This window comes from Microtus ochrogaster, chromosome 5 (genome assembly GCF_000317375.1).
Source record: "Microtus ochrogaster isolate Prairie Vole_2 chromosome 5, MicOch1.0, whole genome shotgun sequence".
NCBI classification, from domain to species: domain Eukaryota; kingdom Metazoa; phylum Chordata; class Mammalia; order Rodentia; family Cricetidae; genus Microtus; species Microtus ochrogaster.
Window position 1 is genome coordinate 25,111,090 of NC_022012.1, and position 26,140 is coordinate 25,137,229.

General features: G+C 49.5%; 1 protein-coding gene across 1 annotated transcript; it reads right to left on the reverse strand.

Moving 5' to 3' along the window:
* Positions 1-1,973: 1,973 nt before the first annotated feature.
* Adamts15 (ADAM metallopeptidase with thrombospondin type 1 motif 15) lies at positions 1,974-25,320 on the reverse strand. The gene is made up of 8 exons (XM_005346984.2): positions 24,103-25,320; positions 14,352-14,484; positions 13,825-13,992; positions 13,299-13,582; positions 8,747-8,924; positions 7,420-7,601; positions 7,148-7,323; positions 1,974-4,974 (listed from the first exon to the last, which is right to left on the reverse strand). Exons 1-8 carry the CDS (start codon positions 25,057-25,059, stop codon positions 4,200-4,202), a joined length of 2,853 nt encoding a protein of 950 aa, XP_005347041.1. The 5' UTR covers positions 25,060-25,320; the 3' UTR covers positions 1,974-4,199.
* Positions 25,321-26,140: the final 820 nt, after the last annotated feature.

The following is a 26,140-nucleotide window of genomic DNA, read 5'->3' on the forward strand; positions in this document are numbered from 1 at the left end:
AGGGCCCGAAGGGAGACTCGTTCTTCTGGGATTTGTTGCCAGGGTTGCAGCTTGAGGGCTGACTCACCCAGGGAGGGCTGGGTACAAGCCAAGGATCAATGGAAAGACTCTAGGGTCATACACGCTGCCCTTGGCTCTGCCAGCTCAGCCTGCTGGGGACCTGCCAGGACTCACTAGGCAGGCAGAGCTCAGCTCAGGGAGTCAAGAATATTTTGCAAAGTTACCTAGGCTTTTTTTTTTTCCCCTACTGGGACAAGGATACATTTTCTTCCTACAGATGTATCACAAAGCAAACTGTCCTTGCTCCTCATCAAAAGTCAAAAAAGTTAGGAAAGTGCCATTTCCTTCTCTAGAAAGCTTAGCCACATGCACAAGCAGGTCTGTCTGCTCCGGGAGGCAGCCTGCATGGGTACTGGTCTCTGTGTTACCTTGGCTGTTCTTCTGAGGCTCCAGGCCTGGTTGCCCAGTGGAACCCAGACCCTGTTTCCTCCATTTACTGAGCCCTCTCCCTGAAACCAGCCCTCAGGACCTTTACCTTAGATAAGTCCTACCAGCAATTGCTGCAATGGAAACCAGAGAGCAAACAAAAATTACCCTCAAGAAGATAAACATGTTATGAGCAATTTTACAAAGTTGTTACAGTGATCTGTTAAGCTTAGGCATTGACCCAAGCCCCTCAGTGCCCTTTCCAGGCCTCTGGTACTTCATAGATTCTTGTAGATTCATCCGGCCTTTCCCAGAATCCCTAATTGCTGAAGCTCTGTGTAAACCTCTCTGTCCTCACCAGAAAACCTAAAGGGGCTGCCAAACTAATGGTGAAATTATTCCCCATGGTCTTGCTCAACCAGGGAGTCAAAAAGACAAAGCCATCTATTTCTGATCCCAAACTAAAATTAGATAGCCACCAACATCTCAACCATTGCTGTCCCTAGAAGTCAAAACGCTATAGCCCCAGGCATCATAAAGCATGGTTCAATCTTCACTTCCCACTCTATGCATAGGAAATAAGACTTTCTGGATGCTTTTTAAGATGGTTGGGTTTCTTCTTCACACTGCAGCCTCTTGTGATATGGCCCCTTTGCTTTCTGGCCTGGGCTCCACCTCCTGCTACTCTGAGATTTTTTTTACTGGGTTGTGTGGGGCCGCCACTGCCACTGCCACTGCCACTGCCACTGCCACTGCTGTCTCCATCACCCCGCCATAGCCCGAAGAATGTATCCATGGATGAGCTCCAATGACAGAGACTAGATGCAAGTTTTAAATACATCCAACTTTATTAGGGGTAGGTTGCTGTCCCCTCAGCAGCCAGCTCTCATGTATACACAGTATACACACTCAGCCAGTCCCCCAGACCCTCTCATCCTTCTGCAGTACACAAAATGCAAAAGAAACAAGCCCAAAGGGGAGGGGCGCTCCCAACAACAGTGCCTAGAGTCTCCAGGGACTGACTTCCAAGCCGGACTCCTTCCAACCCCTCCCCAACATGATGAGGTCCATAAGAGGGTGTTTGGGGTCTAAATCCTCCAATCAGTGCACACAGTAGGCAAAGGAGGGTAGGGAATCCCAAACCCAAAGTCTTATTGGTCCATATCCCAGGGAAGAAGTTCCTGGAGCCCCCAGAATGTTCTTCTCTTGTAGGCATGGGACATCATTTTGACTTTTTATTCCTCCACAAGAAACCTATGCCTTGACCTCATCTCTGCTCAGTACGGGTTGACAGAAAATGTTCAAAGGCAAGACAACCTTCCCAAGTTGTGTCCGTCATACTTCTTTTAAAAAGAAAAAATTTTAAAACGAAAATAAAAACTCTTGTGAGGGAAAAGAGCATAGACACCTGGCATGTGCAGTAACAAGAGTGGCCCTCCCTCCTTGGAATAACTTGTAAAATAGCTGGCAGCAATTCTGCTCCGTTGGAGGCCGGTCACCTCAAGGAGGGCACCTCATTTCCCACCCACCCGTACCCCTAACCCTTTCTGCACATCCAGCACCACCTCTACTCATCGGGATAGACTGCACCAAGATAGACAGGGCACTATGCTGTCAGCAGCTAGCAAGGCTCCCCTCCAGCCTCAGGCCCCAGGGTCCTTTTGTCGCTATAGCTCTTAGGTACTCCTTGCTTCCCCTCACGCTGTCCTTCAGTAGCCCAGTCTCAGAGGCTTGCATGCTCTTCACCCACTAGGAGCTTTATCCAAGGTCTCCAGCCTAGAGATTGACCAGGGTTAGAATAACTCCCTAGAGCAGTGGTTCTCAACCTTCCTAAGGCTGGGACCCTTTAATACAGTTCATGTTGTGACTCCCCCCCCCGACCATAAAATTATTTCCGTTGTTACTTCACAGCTGTAATTGTGCTAGTGTTGTGAATCGTAATGCAAATACCTGCTATGCAGGATATCTAATATGTGACCCCTGTGAAAAGGTCACTCCATCCCCAAAGGGTTTGCAACCTGCAAGTTGAGAACCTCTGCCCTAGAGACTAAACTGGCCGCTGGCCAGTATGTAGATTTTGACTACTAAGGAACATGTCAAAGAACTGACACGGGACCCCCTCCCCTGCGGTTAAAACAAGGGTTTTGGTCTTATCTCCATCAGATCCTCCACTGAGGTCCTAGACATGCTGCCTATTCTTTGAAGGTACCCTATAAACACTGGAGCTTCCAGATCTTCCAGAAGTACCCTGCTATAAGAAACACCTGGATTCCTATTTCCCTGACATGTCTACAAGAATGACAAATGGGTCTCCAGTAGTTCTGCTGATGGCTTCCAGTGTCCCTGGGTCAGGGCTTTGATTCTTAGTGTTTCCAAGAAAAAAAAAAAAACTGATCCCAAGGAACCTGAAGAAAAAGACACTCCACCTCACTCTGTCTTCATATTCAGAGCCCCAGCAGATAGCCAGGCCGTGGGAACCGGGAAGTCATGCGCATACTCATCTCTATGGGAAGATCCAGCTATGAGGATGGTAGCTGAGTGTGGTAGAAGCATCGAGTTACTTCTCTCCTACAGAGCATGATCTGAGGTAGCACACAATGAGCCCCATTGACCTACAAGAAAAAGTGAAGGCTTGGAAATGCAATGTAGCATACCCACAGGAGACAGCAGGAGCTGCCAGGGAAGAAGGCTCATTTGCCAGCATCTCAGCCTCCCAAGCACACCTGCTCCTCTCTCAATGGGTACAGGGCTATGGTCACTGTGGAAGTTCCCTGGGGCCATGAAGTATCTTCATCATTGGACTCACTTGTATATTCCTCTCAAGATGACAAAGGCAACAGAATTTCTTTTCCCCATCCCAGAGTGATGTCATCCCTAAAGTCAGATCCCAAAGCTCAGCACCTACCCATCCTCACCCCAGTGAGAGCAGAACCTTCTAGCGCTCTCGTGTTCCCGGCTTCAGCCACCAAATCATTTCCCCTTTTAAGTGGCAGCGTCTGTTTGCAATACATGCTCTCTTGACCAAGAAGAGGGTCCTGCCGTTTCTCTGGCTGCCCACAAAGCATGAGGGGGCACATCAGTGCTACCTCCTGCTGATCTAATGCCCTGGTCATCCAGGTTGCACAGTCCTAGTTTTTCATGGAGTGTCACAATGGAAGAAGAACAAACATGGAACTCCCTGTATACACCCACCTTTTCCCAAACAGGAAAGGTGCACCCAAATGAACCCAACCTCATTCACTGTCCCTTTGGCTTCTAGTAACTCCTGAACAATTTTGCTGCTAGGTCCACATCAGTCAAAAAGAAAGAAGGCCGAAAGCACCATGAGACCCCTGCCATGTCCAGGGATAGCTCAGAGCTCCTGGGATCACCTGAGGGTGCCAAACTGCAGGCCACGGCTCTTCAAACTGCAGCCTGTGGCCTCCATTGGGGATGGGGGGAGCAAGGTCCCTGAAGTTCTGCCTAAAAGGCACCCAACTTCCAGGTTCCTCGGAAGCAGGGCTTCAGCACCTTCTGCCCAGCACCCATTTGTCGAAGCCTCTCCGAGCCACAACTGGGCCCCGAGGAGCAGGGCATGAGGTAGACTATGCATTAGTTAGCTTCCCCCTACCCAGTCCAAGGAAGAAGGAACCTCTCGCCCAGACCCATGGTCCTCGTTCTGGATGTGAGTGACATTGTGACACAGGCCACTGGCCACCGTCCCCTGCTCCAGCTGACCGCAGCACCAGCACAACAGCGGGTGAAGAATTAAGGAGTAGAAGGGACAGTCCCCCTCAGCAGGGTCTCAAGACACAGAAGTCCAATTCTTGGGGCTTACGACGCAGGTCACACTGATCCCGAGCCAACAGCCTGCCTCCGTGGCCCATGCACTTGAGCGGACGCCTCTTAAATCCGCGGCCACAGCTCTTAGAACAGGGCGACCAGTTGCCGAGCTCCCAGGTTGGGCAGGGTTCTCCACAGGCTCGTTTCTCCACTGGTCGATGGGCTGCGTCGCAAGCAGAGGCTCCTCGCTGCCCCGGAGAACCCCGACAGTCCACTGCTCGCTTCTGTAGGCCACTGCCACAGCTCACGGAGCAAGGCCCCCAGCTGCCTGCCACCCAGCGTGCAGGAGGCCTGTTGTCTGGCTGCTCCACTTGGTTGGAAAGGCTGAGAACACTGTTGCGCAGCACTGGGGAACTCCGAGGGTCCTTGGGGCGAGAGGATTTGTCTTCCCGAGGTTCTTTGGGCAGATAAAAGGAGTAGCGCACCCGGGGTGGTGTCATCTTCCCCACGGACAGGACCTCCACGGTCAATGGCTCCAGGATGGGTCGAGAAGCCTGGAGGCTCTCTACCGCGGTGCCAGTGCCACTGTACCGCAGCAGGCTGCCCTTTACCGCCAGGTCCCGTTCTGCAGCAGACACCACGAAGTGTCCATTGAGCAAGTATTTGCCTTGGCTATTCTTCAGGGCCAGGTAGTTGTCATCCCCAATGAGCCCCTTGTAGCCACGCTGGCGGATGTCAATGCTGGAGGCACCCGCAGGGATGGCCACTACAAAATTGTAGCCATGCCTAGAGTAAAGAGATTATAAATTACACAGATGCTTGAGCCAATCAATACCCTTTATCCCCTTCAAAGTAATAACTGATTGTGGGTTTGGAATACATCACAAAAATGGTAGCAGAGGGTAAGGCTGCTTAACCACCACCATCCAGGGCTCAAGGAGTCAGAAAGCTGAAAGCCAAACTCTGTTAAGCTGAATGTCTAGGCTGTAAGACCTAGTGACCTTTTTGTCCCTCAGTAAACTTGTCTTTTGGGTGGATTCAAAGTATAATAAAAACACAAGTTTGAAGCTTAGAAAGAACCACTCGGCCTTGTGTTGCTGTTGATCTTGGATATGTCTCAGCATCTCTAAGTCTGCTTCCTCATCCGTGAAAAATAGAACTCATAACCACACATACCACAGAACTGTCCCGGGATAAAGAAGCCCACAGAATATAAACCACAGAGCCAAGCACCTGACACAGAGGATTCCCTAGGCATCGGTTCCTTGGAGGAGAACGGAGAGAATGTTAGTGTACAGTGTTCAAGTCCAAGGTTGGTTACTGGATGCAGTCAGAGTAAAGACCTTGGAGTCGGGGTTAGGAATTGGGCCTTAATTCAGATACTAACTCCCTTTAAGTAAGACAGTTAGTTGATCTGGGTTCCTGCATCCTCATCCACACAGGGTGAGTTAAGGTAGATGCTTTCTCTGGCTCCACCCAGTTCCTCCTACACCTCGTGGAACCACCCTGCTGCATGTCCTGCAGAAAAGCAGCTTCAGAAACTACATCAGCAACAACTGAGCTCTGAGAAACGGAGCTGGGGGCTTCCCTGTGCATCACCCCTAGGGGCTCAATGGAGGATATCGTGTCCACAGGGGACAGTCCACCTCGAGGAGGGCCAGCTGGTCTTTCTATCTTCAGCACTCGGACCCATGAACTTTTAGGATAACCACACATACTGCTCCCGACTGAGATCTCCAAGGCACCGCTCACCCTGTTTCTCCCAGAACATAGGTTGGGACTTCCACAGGAGGGTGTGGTCAACCTCATAAAGCTCCAGCTGCTGAGCTGCAGACACTGGAGTTTGAACTAAAAGAAACTAATTATGGGGCACATTTCCCTGGAAACAGAGACTCCACTCATTCTCTTCTCAATGCAACCCCCTGGGCCAGGACTCCAAGTCCACAAGAGCATGGTGGCCCTCACATGCCACTCTTTTCCCTAGAGAACATGCCATAAACATTTATTATATGCCAGGTACTGCACTAACTTTTTAAAATTAAGTTCCTTAGTCCTCATGAGACTGAATATGAAATTCATCTACAAATAGGTGTCGGGAAATCTGAAGAATAAATCACTTGCCCGAGGTCAGGCAGAAATCAAGGAACTGAGATTTGAAAACGGCTCTGTCCTTGTCTTAGTTGGGGTTACTATTGCTGTGGTGAAGCACCCTGTGTAATGATTGTTCTGTCTCTTTAAGAGACAAGCCATGCCCACCCCCTCCCCCATCCGCTGCATTTTTAATTTTTCCATTTACACCCTGAGCAAAAGCAGTTACGGGAGGTCAGGGGGGTTGGCTTAGGCTTCCACATCACTGTTTATCATTGAAGGAATTCAGGACAGGAACTCAAATGGGACAGGAACCAGGAGGCAGGAGCTGATGCAGAGGCCATGGAGAATGCTGCTTACTGACGTGCTGGGCTTGCTGTCTTAGAAACCAGGCCCATCAGCCCAGGTGTGGCATCACCCACATGGGCTGGGCTCACCCCTATCAATCATTAAGAAAATGTCATAGAGGCTTGCCTACGGCCTGATCTTATGGGAGCATTTTCTCAGCTGAGGCTCCCTCCTCTCTGATAACCCTAACCTGAGTCAAGTTGAAACAAAACAAGCCAGCACAATCCAGCTCTAGAATGCTATATGGAACCTTACAACATTTCCATCTCCCTGAGTCTCAACTCCTGTTGGGGTGTGTCTTCATGCATTCACCTTAGGATTCATCTTTGTTTGCTGGCTGAATGATACATGGACACACGGACAGATACATAGATGGATTATCAGCCCGAAAAGAGAAATAAAGCCATTCTAACATTCCCTCTGCTCTAACCCTAGCTTTCAACACCTAGGGTTACGCAATTCCACCCCGCCCGGCCACAGCTCCCGTTCTCCTTGCCGGTACCCTCCAGGGCTCAGAACTTACATGGGCTTGGTGAAAAGTCCCGTGACCCTCTTGCAGCTCTTGTTGTCTCCACCACACACCCCGCATTTGTCAAACTTCTTCTTGGAGCCCAGGTTCCCGTCGCAGCCAGCCTTGATGCACTTGCCTTGGACACAGACCGAGGTGGAGTCGGGCGTACACAGTGTGCCATCCACCACCTGCAGCATCCCCAGAGAAAAAAGACAGGGCCAGCTCAGTGTGGTGCTCCTCTAAAGACCAGACTCTGCCTCTGCCTCTTGTCCCTGCAAACTCACCTTAGGCGCTAACACGTAGAAGTAGCCAGTGCCATTGGCTCGGCAGATGAGCTTGCATTTGTCACGGGGTGACACACCCGAGTATTTGGGTACCCATGCGACAGCCAAGGTGAGCCGGTTGGTGCTATGATTGTAGCCATTGAAAGCTTCACATTGCTCCTCCCGGAAGCTCTTGCCAGAGGCTGAACAGGAAGAAAGCACATAAAGGAAGCTAAAAGGAGGAGCCAAGGAAGGTACAGAAGACGGTATCCCTCCCAGAGGAGCCCAAATAAAATCCCTCTGCCATGTGATAGTCATCCCTACCTCCAAATAGTAAAGCAGCCTGGAATCAAAAGGCACAGTGCACAGTAAGACATCCCATAAGCAATGTACCACCTTCTCCAGCATCTAGCCTCAAATTCCCTTTATAACAGGTATCCTAAACATGAAACCCTTCAGCAGCCTATTAAATCTCTTCTCATTACTTTGTTAAATGCATTATACAAATCACATCATTTACCAATTCTATTGATAAGAAACTATCAATATACTTTGAAACATACTTCTGGCATGTGTGCTCTTTGTAATGCACCAAAAAATGCTCAAAAAAATGCTCATTGATGACTCAAATAACTGCTATGATTTTGAGGTCAGGATGAACATAATGGCATCTTGAGAATTCTTCCACAATTAATGTACCCTGTAAAAATATTCAAAGTTCCAACTAATGACAAAGGCACAGGTACTTATGCTGCTGTTGTCCCTTACTGCCCAAGGGAAGAAAATAGCGAATTTTAAATGGAAAGTTGAATTTAAAAACACTGAGTTGGGCATGGTGGTGCGTGCCTTTAATTTCAGATCTCTTTAGGCAGATCTTTGTGATATATAATAAGTCAGAGGTATATAATAAAAAATATATATATAATTATTATATATAATAAGCCAGAGATATATAATAAGACTCTGTCTCAAAAAAAGAAAAGGGCTAAATTTCTAATTCGAAGAGAGACTAAGCTTTAGACAGAAGCATCATTGGAAATTAGAATAAATATTTCCCACAGAGTTCGTGGACCCTGGATTCCTGCTTACAAGACGGGCTTGTGAGTGATAAAGTATGAAGACTTCTAGAGGCCCATCCCTGGAGCCAGTTAGCCTCCATCTAAGCAGCTAGAAGAAAACACCCTTGCCAGAGTTGGACGGCTAATGGAATGATGCCAAGGGGAGTCTGCACCGGACTCATTGTGGGCTCTTTCCTGGAAACTGAGATCTTGATTGCAAGATTTGTGACCAACAGTCACCTCCAGGCACAGGGCCCAGAGGCCCAGGCTGCTGCTGGCCTGTGTCTCACCTGAGCTGGGGCAGGGCTCCAGGTTGCAAGATCGGTATTTCACTCTCACTCCCTCGCAGTACTTTCCACCGTTGGCAGGGGTAGGGCTGCTGCACTGCCTCCGGGCCAGCTGCACGCCCCCACCGCAGGTGCGAGAGCAGGGGCCATACGGCTCCCACTTGGCCCAAGAGCCGTCCACCTGCGTGGAAGAGCAGGTTAAACTCCAGCAGGCTCGGGTGCCACACCCAGCCCCTCACCCACAGAAGCTCCCAGTAAAACCTATCAGTTCCCAGCCCACCTCACTAGAATGAAGTCCACTTTGTATCGTGAGATTACAAAAAAAGATAAGCAAACAGTCTGTATGTTCAAGACCCACCCAACACTTAAACTGATTCATCAGCAAACACCAACTGCTCCCAGTTAGAAACGAGTTCTGGGAAGAGGCATCGTAGGCTGTGAAGCCAGTGACTGAGAGTTACAGCTGCATGGGCCAGCGCCACAGGAGTGGGCTTAGCTGGTAGCCAAACCTTCTTGGGTTTCATACTTCACCTGCATGAAATGAGGCCAGACACATTCCAATCTGAGGTTGCATGAAAGATTCAAATTGGATGGCATGTATAGAAGCCCCTGGCCTACCTCCACGAAGGATTTCAAAGTCTTCCCTACCTGCATTAGTGTGTCTATGGTCTCCAAACCTTGGGCAGGTGCAACCAATAGCCAAGTCAATACACAATGTTGCCACGGGTGTTGGAACATTTTTAAGTGTAAATGGTCTACCATTCTGACTTTCTACCAAACCAGAATGATTTTGACCTCTGTCAGGACTGCCTTTGAGAAAGTTCAAGGCACCACGTGTACCAGCAATGCTAACATTTGTGCCCAGAGACAACATGGGTTAGAGAGAATGAAGCAACCCTAAGCCACTGTTCAGCTCTGGGATAAATTACAGTGAGTTTGTTGTTCTCATTAGTTCATTTAAGAGGACAGAGGATTTCTAATCTTCATTGTGTTATTTGTAGGATGATGGCAGAAAGGCTTCTCACTCCCTGCACACGTGTCAGATGAGCATAGAGAAGCACATGCGTTGGGAGCACAGCTGTCACTCACAGAGCATCCATAGATGCTGAACCACATGGCCCTACGCAGAAACTGCTTGCATGAAGTTCAAACAGTCCATCCTTCATGTTCTGAGAGTCATCTCTGTGCCTGCCCTTCTGTCATCTGAGCTTCTCTGAAGCCTGCATGTGGTAGCCTTCTACATGTGGGTAGCCCCTCACTAGTATGCTCTCTCTAAAGTCAGCAATGACCATCTAAAAAAACTATACTACACCCAGGCCTTCATGTCTCAGCTTCTCTTCAGTGTCCAGCACTGTAGACAAAATCTACTTGATAGAATTTTTTCCCACCTATTTGTACAGAAACTTTCACTGTGCACCTGCCATTCATCCATTCGTTCACTAAATATTTGCTGACTTCCTACTATATTCCTGGCACTAGGTGCAGCATAGTCCCTGCCCTGAAAGCTGCAACAACCCAGTGAGGGGAAGACAGACAATAAAAACAAGTTGGAGTTTCTGTGTGTATCTGAGGAGGCAGTAGTGCTAACAGGAGCCTTTGTGAGGTTGACTGCTCCATGTAAGAGGCTGCTGGGTTCTCAGATATGCATCTGCCTCAAAGAATTATGGGTATGAGTCAGGTGGGTATTATAGAAAGAGTATTCCAAGCTTGGAGAGTAAGAGATGTGGCCAAGAAAGGGTGCATGGAGGGCCAGCAGAGTGAGCAGAAAACCAGAAGTGGGCAATGGAGGCAGACACTAAGCTGTCTCCTTCCAGGCTAAGTATGAAGGTCCTGTGGGGTACAAGCAGAAAAGCGGCAAAACCTAACTCCTGTTTTAAAAGGAATCCCACTGGCTGCTCTGTTCGTCACAGTCTGTAAGATCAGAAATGCAGAGAGCAGATGTGGAGAAACTGCCAAATTCCAGGGAAGAGGGAATGTGGCCTGGAACGGTTTGACAGCAAGGAAGTAGAGAGAAATGAGGTTCTCGGTCGATTTTGAATGCAGGGTCAATGGGAATTGCTGAGCTATCAGATGTTAAGTGTATAAGCAAATGGGTTTTGGCATAAACAAGTGGAAGGTGCGGTTGCCAAGGCAGGTTTAGGGGATGTGGTGAGGAGCCCAGTTTTATGGCTGCCATGTTTAAAATGTTTATCAGGTGTCCGCACAAACTTGCCAAGATTCACTTAAACACAGAAGTAGTTCGGAGCTAGAGACGCGGCTCAGAGGCACACCACTTATCTGGTATGGACCCAAGGTTGACCTCGGTCCTCCACATGTACTATTGGCCCGTTTGAGTTTCCAAGCTTTTTATTTAAATTGAGACCAAGGAGCACAATTGTCAGTTTTACTCCAGCCATGTTCATCAACACAGGCACACATGAGGAGAGTGAACGGGACTGAACCAAGGAGGTGACTAATCTAAGAGATCGTGACACACAGAGATGGGGCGAGGGGATCAAAGGGATTTTTAGCAATGGGTTGCAGTCCCTCAGCAGCACAGGGAAGAAGTGGGGGGGGGGGCCATGAGAAGGAAAACAGAGAAAGGCCACTGTATGAGTGACTATAGGTCCAGACTGAAGAGTTTCTGGAATCCAAATCCTAGACGGAAATAAATGCAAGGACGGGACACCATGGTCAGATGGCTGCTATGAGCAGGAAAGCAGAAGGACTCCCTCAAGGCTGCAGGCATTTATAGGACAAGTCATTGGTGATGGCTGGTCAAAGTAATGTCCCCCATGAAGGGACAGGTTTCAGCTCACGGGATGGTGAAGTGGCCGCTCAGTAAAGGAGCTGAGACAATAGTGGAAAGACCATATCCTGGCAACGTTGCCTGCATCCAACATGCTCTGGATTCCTCTTCACGAGAGAAGAAGCCTGGCAACGTTGCCTGCATCCAACATGCTCTGGATTCCTCTTCACGAGAGAAGAAGCCGATCATGACACACCTGTCCTCAGAATCTTCCAGTCTGAGCTCATCAGCTTGGCCATCAAGTCAATACAGCCTTCCTCCCAAACTGTCTACCTAAATGTATAGCAAACAAGCCTGCCGCCGCCATCTTTCCCTCAGACCATGTCTGGCCTTGCTCCTGCTACCCATCAACATCCTGCTGCCCACCCCCCCCAAGCTTTCCTCCTCCTCAAAGATTCCTCAGTGGCGTCCAATTACTCTTAGTTTCTCACCCTCAGTTCTCCTGTAATGTACTCTTGCCCATCTTTTCCAACACAGAACACATGCCTCTGTCTTGAACTCCAATGACAACTCACACTAGACTATGGTCTCTCTGACAGCCTGTGTTGTGTTTTGTTTTCTATCTCGAATGTTTCCTAAACCCTTGAACTCAATGGATTTGGCCTAGTAAGTAGCTGAAGGCTTAGTTAAATATATATTCTCAGGTCACAGAAAAGGATTCTAAGAAAATAATTCTGTACCACACCCATTTCCAGACAATGGATGGATTGGGTCTTGGTAAATGCTTATTTGTAATGTTGATTTTTTTTTGAAGCACTGTACTGTGTCTTCTCCCAGCTACAAACAAGGGTAAGAGAGAAGCAGTCATCTCCAGGGTCAAGGATAGACGTCTTGTTCCTGACTGGAAAAGTACAGATTTCTTTGCTTTCCTAACATGAGACCTAAAGATTATACAGTCAGAGAATATTTTGGTGTTATTGGTCCAGCTTAATTGATATTCTTGTTTACCTCGGGGAAAATTTTTGTTCAATTATATTTCAGCTAAAAAAGAAAGAAAGAAAAAGCACAAGTGTAGCTGAGCTCGGGGTGTGTCAGGTGACTGAAGCACACCCAGGGGTTCACCCATTTCATTCCTACACCTGGTTCATCTGTGGGATCCACCTCCCTGAATACAGAAGTGGTTGATGAGGGAAGAAAGACAGAGTGAGCTTAGACTCATGTTAAGACTTTCAGCCTTATCCCAGAGCATCTCCCTATGCAAGAAAGCCCAGGGCTTGGAGCTGAGAGTCCCAGTCCTACCGAAGGCTTTATCTCGGGCATGCAAAGCCTTATGACATGATTTGGCTTACTATAGTGCCCTCTGGTCTTTGTGTCAAAAACAAAAAGGACAGGGGACTGGGAAGGTGGCTCAGTGGATAAAGAGCTTGTTATGCAGTTTAGGACCTAAGTTCAGACTTCCAGCACCCACATAAAAGGTGAGTGTAGTGGGTGCCTGTGACTCCAGTGTTACAGAACAGAGATAGGTGTAACCCACGAGCTCACTAGAAAGTTCTAGATTCAATGATAAACCCTTTCTCAAACAAAACAAAATGAAATAAAGTGGAAATTCAATTGAGGAAATCTACCTGACATAAATCTCTGATGAATGCACTTGGAAAAGCACACAGATGCATATAAACCCCCCCCCACACACACACACATACCACATGAAAGAGAGACCATGGACAGAAATGGAGGCAATATGGCACAGTTATAGTGTGACCAGCACCTTCCATAGAAGACCCAGGCCCATCCCTGTCCCAAGCATTCCCTCACATAAGAGCTCACCCGGTACTTATTTGGATTGTGTCGCTCCACGCAGGCCCCCTTGAGGCAGAACTTTCCCTCACCACAGCTGGTGCCATCTGCCCAGGGGAAGTGGCGGGTCTGGCACACCATCTGCCCCTTGGCCTTGCCAGTGCACCACAACTTTGTACAGTACTGCATATATGGACAGGGTTTAGAGCCCACCCCAAAGGCCAGCTCGCACTGCTGGCTCAAACTGTAGCTGGTGCCAGGCAGGTCCTCAGGCAGGGCGATGGGCTTGCTGGGCTGGTCCAGGAGGCAGTCACCTGCATAGATCCAAGGACATTTATTAGGACAAGCCAGAGAAAGTGAGGCCTGGCTGGCTTAGAATCTACATAAAAGGGGGAAAGTGAAGTAAGGGACAACTAGAACAGACCCAAATCAGAGCCCAGTTCTTTGTCATCTTTCAGGTACAAAGACCATCTGAAGAGTTGGCAGAACACTGCCACCAAGGACAGCAGTGAAGGGTTTCCCGCTCAGCCCTCCTCCTTTCTGTCTCCTGGCTTACCATGCCCACTGTCCAGGAAGTCAGTGATGATAGCGGCACTGCAGGCTGACCAGGGATTGGCACGATCGATTTGGATGAGTGTTGGAGACATCATGTGGTTGGCTCTGAGCTTCCCAAACACCTCCTCGCACACCTTCACGTTGTCATGAGGCATGTTGAACACATGGCCTGTGGGATGAAACAAGAGGACTCAGGAGACAAGAGTAAAGGCTTGAGAACAGGCAGGAGGGGATCTTGTAGGACACAAGCTTGTATCTCTTATCTCCTCCATCAGGCTGTGAGCCAGGTAAGGACAACAGTGTTACCTTGCCCTTAAGGTATTCCCCCACCAAAGTATCCAAGTGTCACTGGGGCTACAGCAATCAGAAAAAAATTAAAGCCAATGTCCAGGCAGATGCTGGCCCCAAGAGAGATTCCTAGAGCTCCAATATATGAGAAATCAAATATAAGCATTCCCTCTCCCACCAAAACACCCAGCACAAGTCCAGATCAACCCCAGAGGCACCTTCCCTCTGCCTCAGTCTTACCCAGCTCATGGGCAGTGGTGAAGGCTGAGGGAAGCCCATCGTCCTCGATGACAGAGCAGCTTCTCTTGGGATCACACATGGTTCCCACATCAGCCATGCCCAAGGTATCACAAGTGGTAGCCCCGCATAGGTCCTGCCAGGTGGAGGAGAAGCAAAGCCAGGCTAAAGTTAAAGATGGTAACAGAAGGGGCCCAAAGAAAAGAAAGGGCCTCCTACAGGCCTTGCCGCTGCCATCCAGCCCCAGCGTCTTTCAGCCAGATCTTCCTTGCTAAGGGCTCACAGGGCTTAAGCCTAGGCTGAAGGAAGTGGCCCCAAGTAGAAAGCTCTGTGGCTCCCTGAGAAGACCGTACCCCACACAGGAAAGTACTGTGGGAGGAAATTAGGAGGTACAAAATGAGACCACAAGGGCCACAGCTTTATATATAGAGAAGGTCAGGAAAAGAGTGACTCCCACAGTAGGGTGGAGTTCTGATCACAGCTCCCTGAGCCATGTGGGGGTAGAAAGCAGCCACGTTCCCCATCCACTGGCAGCTCTGAGCCGTCCCTGTCTTTGTTGGGTGACTGCCTTTTGGACAACTATGAATTAAGTTCAGATTCTTAGTCCCAGGCCGGCCAGCCAAGGATCTCCCCCAGTCAGAGACTTGGCTTCCTAGAACTGACAGGAAGCAGAGAGAAGTGGACTGGGGCCACTGTCTACACACAGTTTAATGAGCTACCAAAGCTCAAGGGGAATAGAGGCTGAAGGGTTGCTAGGGATAAAAGATACCGATCATCACCTAAGTGGGAGGCTCCCTCTTTTTTTTTTTTTTTTTTTTGGTCTAGAAGCCTGATGCTGCAGAAGCTAGGCCTCCCAGCCACACACTGTATTAGGAAGTATCTCCAGGGGATGTTAAAGAGAAAAAATGGGACTCCGTGGATGGGAATCTCAAAAGCCTTGCTCAATATTATAGGCCATGGATGCATCTAGAAACCTTGAGAGCCCAGAAGCTGGGAATGGGAAGTTGTCCAACATTCATGGACAACTGGTTCCTCTCAGAAGGCAGATGCTAAATCAGTCACACCAACATACTTTTCTTTATGTCATTGTCTTTAAAACCTATGGAGATCTGGTCCTCACAATAGTCTTAGGAGGCAGACATATTATCACATTTATTTACAAAAGGTAGACACTAAGGCCCACGATCATAACTAATCATGGCCATGATTCACTAAGAGCCCACACAATGCACAAATATCACATGTATGACCTGATCTAACCCTCACTACAGTCCACTGAATTGAAGACCAGTTATCCACTCCCACAGACAAAGAAGCTGATGCTTGGTGAGGCTCCAGTCACACAGAAGAGTCACAAACTAAGGATTTGTATGGCTAGGGATTTGGATGTCACAGCCAGTGGCTCAGCAACACTTGAGAATAAGCTGTCATGCTCTCCTGTGAAAACCAGGAAGTCACGGAGAGCATACATGCGGAGCAGTGCTCAGTTCTGCTCCCTTTGTGCGTCTCTGTCTTTGTCTCTGTCTCTGTCTGTCTGTCTGTCTGTCTCTGTGTCTGCATGACTATGTATATATGCTGACCTTGGGGGTGATGGGAAGCAACAGGGTTAGTGGGGCCAGAAGGCAAGAGAGGAAAGTGGTCATAGTACAGAGAGAATCAGCAAAAATTAATCCAGAGCACTCAGAAGTTTACCAGCCAAGCAGTCAAACTTGGCTTCCCACAGTCAGGTGATAATCACACCTAATGAGTTAACAGATTTTCTGGCCAGAGAAAACCATGAGGGTGACCGGCCTGAACCCGAGGTGCCAGAGTCAGTGACGGGTGCTGTGCATGCTCTACCTTCGTTTTACTGCCTATGTGAATGATGTACCACTTCCAGGAACTTCACAAGAGACCTCAAATTCCCTTCCCTTTTCAAAGACTTCGTCTCCCAGAGAGTTCCTCCCTAGAGCCCTAAAAACCTAAGAATCAACCCCTCTCAAAAGATCACAGACAAGCTTGGGACAGGAAGGAATGTGGAAGATAGGAAAGAAATACATAATAATTCATTTACTTCTTAATATTTAACTTAATCCCTTCAGACAAAGGGTTGAGCCAAAGCACCATATGTCTATGGACACTAACGCACAGATCCCAGTTGCTGGAGGTGGTGATCTGAAGATGTCAGCCCTGCGGCTGAAGCCTACAGTCTCTAGGGCAAGCACATTCTGTGGCTTCCAGGCCACCCACACACTCAGGCTGACCTCAAGCAAGAGAGCGGGCACACAGGGATAAGAACCAAGAGATCTAGGTCCCATTGCTAAGTGGCTGTGTGTCTTTGGCCAACTGCCTCTTTTTCTGACGGCTCTGGGGAAGAGCCAGTTCTCAACTAGAACTTGAACCATCCAACGACTTAAGCCTCTTCTCCTCCCTTTTCCAGTCCTAAGTGCTCAGCCCCTTCTGGCCCTGTTGGTTATGACAGGAACACACAGCGTGACCTACTTTTAGAACAGAAAGAACGGTAAGGGGTCTCTAATCTACTGATGCATGCTGAGCAGCGTAACTCAGAGAAACACAGGCTCCTTTCCCCTGCCTATTCCCACACTGCCCCTTCAAGGTGACGGAACCAGAGGAAGAGCTGACGTGGATCCTGACTTCCCTGAGGCAGCGTCTACAGCTGGAAGGTCTCTGCAGCAAGGCACGTTGCCTCTCTAGAGAGCAGATCCTCCCTACCTCAGACAAGCAACTGTAGGCCCTTCCTGAGCAGGAGCAACCTGGTTTTGTATCAGGAGACCTCAGCTCCATGGATTAAACAAAGGGAACAAGAAAAGCCAGCACAGTCCCTGTGGGGAAGGATGCTGCAGGGAACAGAGGACCCCCTATCACCAGCACCTTCAGGGTGGAAAGACCTGCTGCCAAGGTCAGAAGTTCTGTCCCCCTTCACTCAATCAAGAGAGCAAATGACCCTTCTGGGATTTAGAGCTTAGAATGCCCACAGGCGCTCACAGGGCCCAGGCGTACCTCGTTTATGGCACAGGATGTCTCCACCCTTCGTGAATGAACTCAGACCCACTTGAATTGCTTTAACCTCTTTGGTTCAAGCACCAGTCTCTAAAATATAGACACTGCCCAGTTTCTTTCTGCCCAGAAAATGCAGGCATCTTTCAGCCCAGTCCCTACCTGATTCATTATTTCTGGCAATTGGCCATTTCTCTTACAGTCACAGCTGCTTCTCCAGAGGATCCAAGAATCTTCTTAGCCAAGAACTTGATCCTCCTGGAGTCCTCTTTCCTAACTTTTCCTAGTTAAGTTTGGAGCTTTATGTAAGTAAGGTTGCACTTTGTGGTGACCAGATACCTCTTTAACAATGTCGTTCACCATGCACAACTGCTGCCAAAATCCCCGTCTCGCTGCCTCCCTTGCTCCCTTCCTCACCTCCTCTGCTGCACACACAGGTACTGAGACACTGTTTCCCAACAGCACAGAGAAAAAGGGAAGGGGAGCCACAAAATTCAAGCACGTTAGTTTTTTTTTTTTTCAATTTGGCAGTGGAAAAATATCTATCTTTTCTTATGTAACCAACTCCTGAGCCAAAGCTCCTTGTCAGAACCACATTCCAGTGTCCCTAACCATCACAGAACCTCAGAACCAGCCTCTTACTTTGCAGACAAGCTGAGATCACACACCCAAGGCCATGTTCTGTTAAGTGAAGCTCGGGGTCTTAACTTCATAGCTTTTGACACTCAGACCAACAGTGTGCTCCAAATTGGATCCTGCTAGGAATGATACCACGATCACCAACAGAAAGCATTAACTGGACCCCTGACTGCTTTCCCACATGAATCTCACCATACATTTTGTCCATCACAAAACCCATTAGTTTACAATTTCTAATGACAGGTTGGCTTTTCAAGAAGTAAAATCTAGCAATTCAGAGCTTATGCAGCTAAGAAAAATAGGTAGGCAGTGAAGCCTGGAAGGTGGGCTATTCCTATTAACAAATGTAGTATCGCATCATCTAAATCCTTCCAAAAGTAGAAAATGTGGCATCGCCATCATCTGAATCCTTCCAGATATAGAAAACGGTATTACCACAAGAGACTAGAAGAGTGGACAGAAATTGCCTCACTGAGGAAGAAGAGAAGCCAACACTTGCAGGAAGGCTGATCCTCTCTAGAAACTGTGCTTCAAGAGAGGCTACTTGTCAACTATGTGGTGATAGCCAGCAGTTATTGAGTGGCTACAGAGTCCCAGACACTGCAGCAAGAATTTTACCTGGATTACTCAATGAATCCCCCTTTGGAAGAGATACTAAGTTCTGTTTTACAGAAGAGACCCACATAAAGTATGTAGTATCCCAAGGTTGCAGAGAGCCCCAGCTTAGGCAGAGAGGAGCTTCAAAGGTAGGAAATGAGTTCTAACAGAATACCTTATTGCTTCTGAAGTGCGTCTACTCCAAGAATGAAGGTGTAGAAGATACTCAAATGGGAAGTGATCACCCCCCACCCCCAGACCACCAGGTCAAGGCAGTGCTGGTGACCTAGGTAAGGAGAGCCCCAGGGAGAGGGGACTGGCTAGACCAAGTGCTAACAGCAGCATCTGCTGAGGCCATGCTGGTTGAGCAAGCTGCTGGCTCCTCACCGCACACCTGCACTGACACACTGACCCTGGCCCGGCTGTGCACCCTGTCTGCTGACTCCAGTGTGGATTAACGTGCTCCTCGATGGGGCCCCACCTTTCTCTAGGGCAAAGCCTGGCGGCAGAGTGCCAAGAAGAAATGCCAGAAGAAATCAACACTGCAGCCTGACAGCCTAAAAGCTGAATTAATGGTCCCCAGGCAGAGGCAAAGTAGCCAAGCACCCAACAGCTTCAGGCAACCCACATTTTCCTCTGAACCTTCCTTCCACGTACTTGATGAACCATCAGATGGATGGGCCTGTGCAGGGGCTACCAAGACAGGAGGTGATGCCTGTCTTAAAGGGATTGGCAAGTGCTGGCACCCACAATCCCCACACATACACAAGAGTATGAATCAGGCAAGTAGGATATGCCTGTAAGGGCAATGGTACAAAATGCTTTAAATCAAGGCTATCCCAAATTTACATTTTGGCAAGGGACCTGTATATACTCATCCAAGAGCAAGCAGCACAGCCAAAGCAACTGCTAAAGTAGCAGAAATCATGGCTGCCACCTTTGGACACCTATGTTAAATGACAAGACGGCTCATGCTCAAAATAGGCGCACACATTGAATATGATGCTACGCCTTCCAAAGATGAGGACAGCGGCGTTCAAATGGCTGACTTACAGTCCGTTGATAGGAAGTTCACGTGCTGAGATTGAAACTCAGCCCTGACCGACTCCAAGCCAATTACTCTTTCCACTGCACCATGTGTGTCCAAGTCAAGGGATCAGGACACAGTGGGAAGAGAGCCAAGGTGTGGAGGGAAGGACACAACCACAGTGGAGTTCAAAGGAAGGCAGAGAGCAAGCCCTAAGGTAGGAGAAATGATCTTAGTTAACTAACTCAGTGGTGGAAAAGAAGGCACGGAACTAGAGAGATGGCTTGGTGGTTACTGCTCTTACTTGTTGCTCCTGCAGATGACCTAGATTCAGTTCCCAGCACCCACGGGTGACTCACACCCATCCACAAATCCAGTTTTAGGGGATCGAAAGCTTCTTCTGACCTACAAGGGAAGGAAATAAAAGAAGGGAGGGAGAACAAGAAGGAAGGGAGGGAGGGAGGGAGGGAGGAAGGAAGGAAAAGAGGGAAGGAGGGACAGACGGACAGATGGACAGAAGGCAGGCTAAAGCTGAGGCAGTTGGATCCCATGAGCCCATGCACTCAAACTAGCCTTGGATACATAGGAAGATGCCACACCAAAAAAAGGATTCCCCACCACCACCCCATCTTCTGCCACTAATATTAGGCTTACTTATTTGGAGTAGGGTAAAAACAAGAGGAGTACTCACTCTATGAGACACGGAACAACTACGTTCCACTGTTCCTCTCTTTCCTCACCTCCCTTTTCTCATTTCAAAAGCAGCAGTGCACTGTCATATTGTGACCAAGAAATGACAATACCAATCGTCAAATGTCCCCTCTCTCCTAATATCTTTCAAAGTCTGACTTAGGAACACAGCCTGATGAAATAAAGACTCCTTCTTGCCATGCTGGGAGGAGGATATAACACACACACCACCATCTACCAGTCACGGCTTTTGGTCTGAACTCTGAAGGCACTGCCCCGCTGCATGCATTTGCTCTATAGAAAACCTTAGGCTCTATTTCCTGAAAGAGGCCACTTTCTACCGTGTAGAAAACACCCCATCCAGTGCCCCACACAGGCTCTGGGAAGATGACTTAGCATTAAGAGCACATACTGCTTTCGCAGATGACTTGAGTTCAGTCCCCAGTCCCCAAGCCAAACTGCTCCAAATCACCTGCCACTCCAGCTCTAGGGGACATCTCACATATCTGACCTCTATAGGCACCTACACACACATATGCACGTGTGCACGCACACACACACACACACACACACACCATGGTACTGCTCTAGACTGGAAACACAAATCAGTGTCAGATTTTGTGGTTGGGAGAGGGGAAAGTTCAGAGTCTGAATGAAAAAAAAATAAGGCAGTTGAGTGCCCTTGGATAACCCCAGAAGAGGAAGGAGAAAAGGTTCAAGAAGGGATGGAGGATTCCATGAAATGACTCTAAGCAAAGAAAAATAAAATGAGCGAAAGCAGGAGGAAAACATAAACTACAAGTCATAAAAATGAAAATGAAGTCATGTCAAGAGAGGAAATGTCACAAATAGTGAAGCAGATGGTGGAAGGCGTGAAGGTCATTTACAACACAGAAACAGACTTCTTTCCCTACTCTAGTGCTCCTCGGGGCCAGAAGCCCTTTCTGCACCCAGGCTCTTAGAGAGCATCCTCCGCTCCTGGGAAGAGAACACACACATGCATGCATGTTGCATGCACACGCACACATGCGCACACAGAGGGGGGGAGGGAGGGGGAAGGAAGGGAGGGAGGGAAACAGAGAGAGGGGAGGCTGGGAGCTGGGCTATGCCTTATTCCTACATACAGCTCCAGTCAGAATAGTACCTAGAAGTCATAGATGCCCAAGTACCAAGAGAATGTATGAGCGGATGGACAAAAGCCATGTTACCACAAAGGGTTACTGAAGCAACAGAGGCACTGAACCTAAAATCAAGGAAGAACTCGGGGTCCACTAAGTCACAGCTGTAAATACCTGGCACTTGCAACTGGTGCAGCGAGAAGCCAGAGATGTTGTGCTCCTCATAGAAATAAGTGAGGATGACTCTGGCTCGGATCCCGGCAGCTCCTCGCTCCTTCCCTGGGCTGACCTCACCCTGCTGTTATGAGCCCGGAGGCTGGCTGCTTTGCAAAATCAGATGTGCACTCTTTGTCCATGAACTTAGTCTGAATCTTTACAGATACTCTTCCAATTGTCAAAACACTTGTTGTATGATCAATGTATTCTCTCTTCCGGACAGCTAAGGTTCCTGGAGATCACATTTGTCTTGGTCTAGAAAGAATAGCTGTCTGCCCGTGTTCTCATCCAGTACTGTACCTTCCCCGGGGAGACTGGGGGTAGGGGGTGCCTCAGGAATGAGAAGTTCCTAAGACTCTGAGAGTACAGCAGGCCCCAAAATCTGTGCTGGCAAGGAGTTGGGGGAGGAGCTGTCCATACAAGCATGACACACGTACCTTGATGACGGGCCTGCCAACACAGACTCCCTGCTCTCTCTGTCTTTGCCCTCTACATGCCTAAGAGAAAAGCGGCTCCTAACAGTCACAGCTTGTACACCACCGCTTCTGACCCCAAGTGGTCACACAGCTTGTACCCATTACACACAGATGACATGGCCCCCTGAGGGTCTAGCACACCACTGAGAAACAGAAGCTGTCATGCTCCATGCTGTTTGATTGCTTCTTCAAAAAGGCCATCTCCTTCCCATGGCATGGCCTACTTTCCCAGCAGGGGTTCATCTTCTCAGGGGCCGGGTCCAAAACTCAGCCTGAACAACTGGACTGAGGTCTGTTATTCTCGAGCCAGGGAGCGACCTCCACAGGGGCATCTCAGGTAGCAGATGGAACAACAGCTGCTTTCCCCATTAAGAGATCCTGTTCTTGGCCTTTGCTTTCTCTCCCAGAAATCTGACTGCAGAGCTGGTCTGGGTGCAGAAGTTGAGGCTTCTGCTGCAGTTTCCCCATGACTCAAGCAGGGCTTGTCGGGCTGGGCTGTGGCTGCTCAACAGAGCCTCAGTTGGAAGAATGAGCACAAGGAAGCAAGGCTCAGGCCAAAGACCTCCCAAGAGAAACCAGGTGGTGGGAGGAGAAGAGGCTGGGAAAGGAGGAAGTTCCATTGCAGGAAGGGATTAGCTGTGCCAAATGGGTTACTGTGGAAGACTCCAGCTCCAGCTCGTGGGCGCCAGACCAGCTCTAAGTGGCCATTCAGTAACAATGAGAGTTAGCGGCATGGAGGTAACCAAGAACTCTCAACTGTGACCATAATTCCATGATTACATTAATGAAAACAACGAGAGCACTGCAGGGATTCAAGTCACAGCCCCCGGAATCAAGGAAAGCGGGGGGCTTGGATGACTCTTTCCTCCAGTGTCTGAAGAATTTCAGGACTCCGGATCCTCACAGTGCCCAACTTTTAAGTCAACACTTAGGGCCCTAAACGTTCACCAGTTGACAGCTTCTTGAGACAGAAGGTCAGGTAAAGACATGAGGAAGGCAGGGCTATATTCTCCCAGCTGGGTTCATCTCTCTAGTCCCAACTTAGTGTCTTGCCAGCCCTGCAGCTGGAACGTCCAAACGCTCTCGACTATACTCACACACACCACCTTGCAGAGCAAGGGCAGAGCGGGAGCCCTGCCCTCAAGAGAGGGTCTTAGGACTGGAACATGAGCTGTCTTGCCTGCTCTGTCCCTTAGAATACAACTGGGTAAACAGGTCATCATTGCCTACTAACAAGGATCGGAGAAAATTGGAAGGCAGTTTCCCCAGCTCAATTCTAAGTGAAACTCCACATGAACAGTCCCAGTTCCAAACAGGTTACTAGATTGCAAGCTCGGAATAGTATGGAAGCCACTAGGCAAGGCCCAACAGAGAAGGATTTAGGGAGAGGCAGCAATGGAGTAGATGCCGTAGAAGTCTGCCCTTTCACGCATCCCACAAACTATTCTGTCCCTCTCCATCTCAATCCAGGATCCAAAACCCAAGACGGAGAAAGGATGATGACATGTTGCCCACTGGAAATGAAGCAGGCGCTGACCTTGAATCACCTTCCAGTACTACACCCAGCAAAAGTAAGCCTGCTAGGAGATGTCAAAGAAATCTTAGCCACCCACATAGGAGAGGCGGAGGTTCCCACTCCCACCATCTACAACACCATCCTCATAGCGCTTCCTATCGACCACGAAGACGAACTGCAGCTCGGGGGCGGCAACTTCCCGGGTTCCAGCCCCTCAGCGCCTGGTCCAGAAGGCACTGATTGGCTGCATCAGGACAACACCTTCGGAAGAAGGAGAGTCTCCTCCAACCTCTCAGAAGCACGTGAGGTGGAGCTTTGGTGAGCTTAGGAGAGGACTCTAATCAGAACTTCCAACGCTAGAATTCTGAAGAAACCAATTTAAAGGAGGTATTGAGTGGTACATGTGGGCTTTAGAGAGCTAAACACAATGACCCTAAGAAAATGGGATTGAGTCTTAAGAGGTGACAGATCAACTCACCTGTCTGGTAAAGAGGATGGCTGTGTCCCAGTACTCAGGGTGCTTGTCGCTCACTTTGTTCAGTTTTTTCTGCCAGGCACAGAAGTTGCGTAGAGTCAGGGCTGCGTTGCCTGTGACCTTGGGCCCGGTGTCACGGTCTCCTAGGAGTAACACCTTGACCACAACAATGTTGATAGGGTTGAGGATGCTGGGGTGGCGGTAGAGTCGCGCCGCAGTGGCCAGCAGTGTCAGCAGATAGTGTTCCAAGTCCGCGCCGTGAAACTTGACCATTGACTCGTCAGCCACCACCAGTGTCTCCACGTACCGTGGGATAGACACGAAACGCTTGGCGCGCCCCGACCTGAGCCGGCTGTGACTCTCCCCCACGCCCGTCCGCCGTGGCTTGTAAGGGTCCAGGGCCCTCAGAATGGCGGGGTTCCAGCCCGAGGCCACCCCGCAGCGAGAGGTGGGGTCTCCGGAAGGCCCTACCGGAGCACCCCGGCGCTGGAGAAGGTGTGCGCCCTGGCTGTGACGCTGCGCCGCCGGCGCGCTGGCGTTGGGCAGAGGGCTAATAACGTACTCCGCGCCTCGGTAGCCGAAGGCTCCGCGGAGACCCCCACACAAACTCACAGCAGCAAAGGAGTCTGGCTCCGCGTTCACGTACCCGGAATAGAAGCACCGTCGCAGGTCTAGAGAGCTTCCAGTGAGCCTCTGGAGGGGGACACCTAGATACTCAGTAGCGAAGGCGGGAGCCAGGAACTGGGCATCCGGCGTCAGGTGTAGGTAAAAGTCCTGCTGGAAAGCTGTGATCTGAAAAATGAGACCCTGATCCCCGGAGTCCTCCGTACCCCTCCTGTAGTAGTGGCGGCCATTGATGTCCGGGTCCCGTCGGATTGGAACGACCACCTCCCACTCTGGCTCGGAGCTGCCAGCAGGTCGCCAGGCGAGAGCCAGGATTGAGATGCCCAGCAGAAGCATGGCGCCGGGCTGCGAACAGCCGCACTCTGGGATGAGACTTAGACCGGCTCCCACGGCAGGCACTGTCCCCTTGTAGCCCACAAACCAACGCCCGGGACAACGGGCAGCTACCAGAAAGCACAGCCAACCAAGTCGTGGAGACTCCTCCCAGAGCTGCAAGCGTGCACAGGGCAGCCCGCGCCTCCTACCTGTTCCTCCCTAAGCAAAACGCGCTCTGGGAGCTCTAAGTACGATCGCTGTCAAGTGCATAGGCGAAAATTTGTCGTGGAGAAGTGGCGCGAGGTAGCGGGCTGCTTCGCTAACTGCAGCCACTCGCGGTGCAGCAAACCAGGCGCTGGGCGAGCCTATTAAAGGCCCCCTTCTCTTTTGGACTGCCCAGTCAGCGCCCCTCCCCTCATTCCCCTCCCAGCCTCCCAGAGCTCGCAGCCTGGAGCCTCCAGGGGCCACCGGAGAACTCTGTCCCGCCTCCAGAACAAGAGCCACTTGGCGGGAGGGAGTGGTGTTATGCAGAGGCAGGAGGCGTGGACCGACCTAAGAAACCAACGCTGGAGTCTATTTGCCTTTTGCCCTAGGACCCCAGTACTGAGATGCATCAGTCACAACCGCCTGGATGAACATCTGTGAGCTCCTTAAGTCTTACCCTTCCACTCAAGGCGGTTGCGGTCTGGAGTCTGGAACCAAGACAGGACTGACCCCCTTTCCCAGGGCCACCTCTTTTCTCCAGTTATAGCAGCCCCCACCCCTGCTTCTTAAACATCAAGTCTCCTAAAAGACCTCAAACCAAGGAGGTCCCCTTTAAACGTCTTAGTGTTGGGAGAGCAACCTCCAGGGAACAAAACCAGCTCTTCTTGAATCCAGAGTCACCATGGCTCACTGACCCCTGTGGGTCAGTGCTGTACTGTATGAGCCCAGACAGGGAGTCATATTTTTCAGGAATTCTGCCAGGCAGCTGTTAAATGCAACTATTGTTTAAAATTAAATTAAGTAAACTTAACAATTAAATAAATTGTATTTTAAAACAAAAATGATAAACTCTCAAAACTCCATCACTAATTATCTGATTGTTGTCTCTGGCCTTGAG

Bases quoted from the DNA above. Each gene is read 5' to 3' on its own strand.
- Adamts15 (XM_005346984.2), bottom strand. From the start codon at position 25,059: ATGCTTCTGCTGGGCATCTCAATCCTGGCTCTCGCCTGGCGACCTGCT. The intron at 8,925-13,298 runs GTGAGCTCTTAT...TCTTCCACGCAG, and splicing joins ACAATCCAAATAAGTACCGG to GTGGACGGCTCTTGGGCCAA. The intron at 7,324-7,419 runs GTGAGTTTGCAG...GGGATGCTGCAG, and splicing joins TCTACGTGTTAGCGCCTAAG to GTGGTGGATGGCACACTGTG.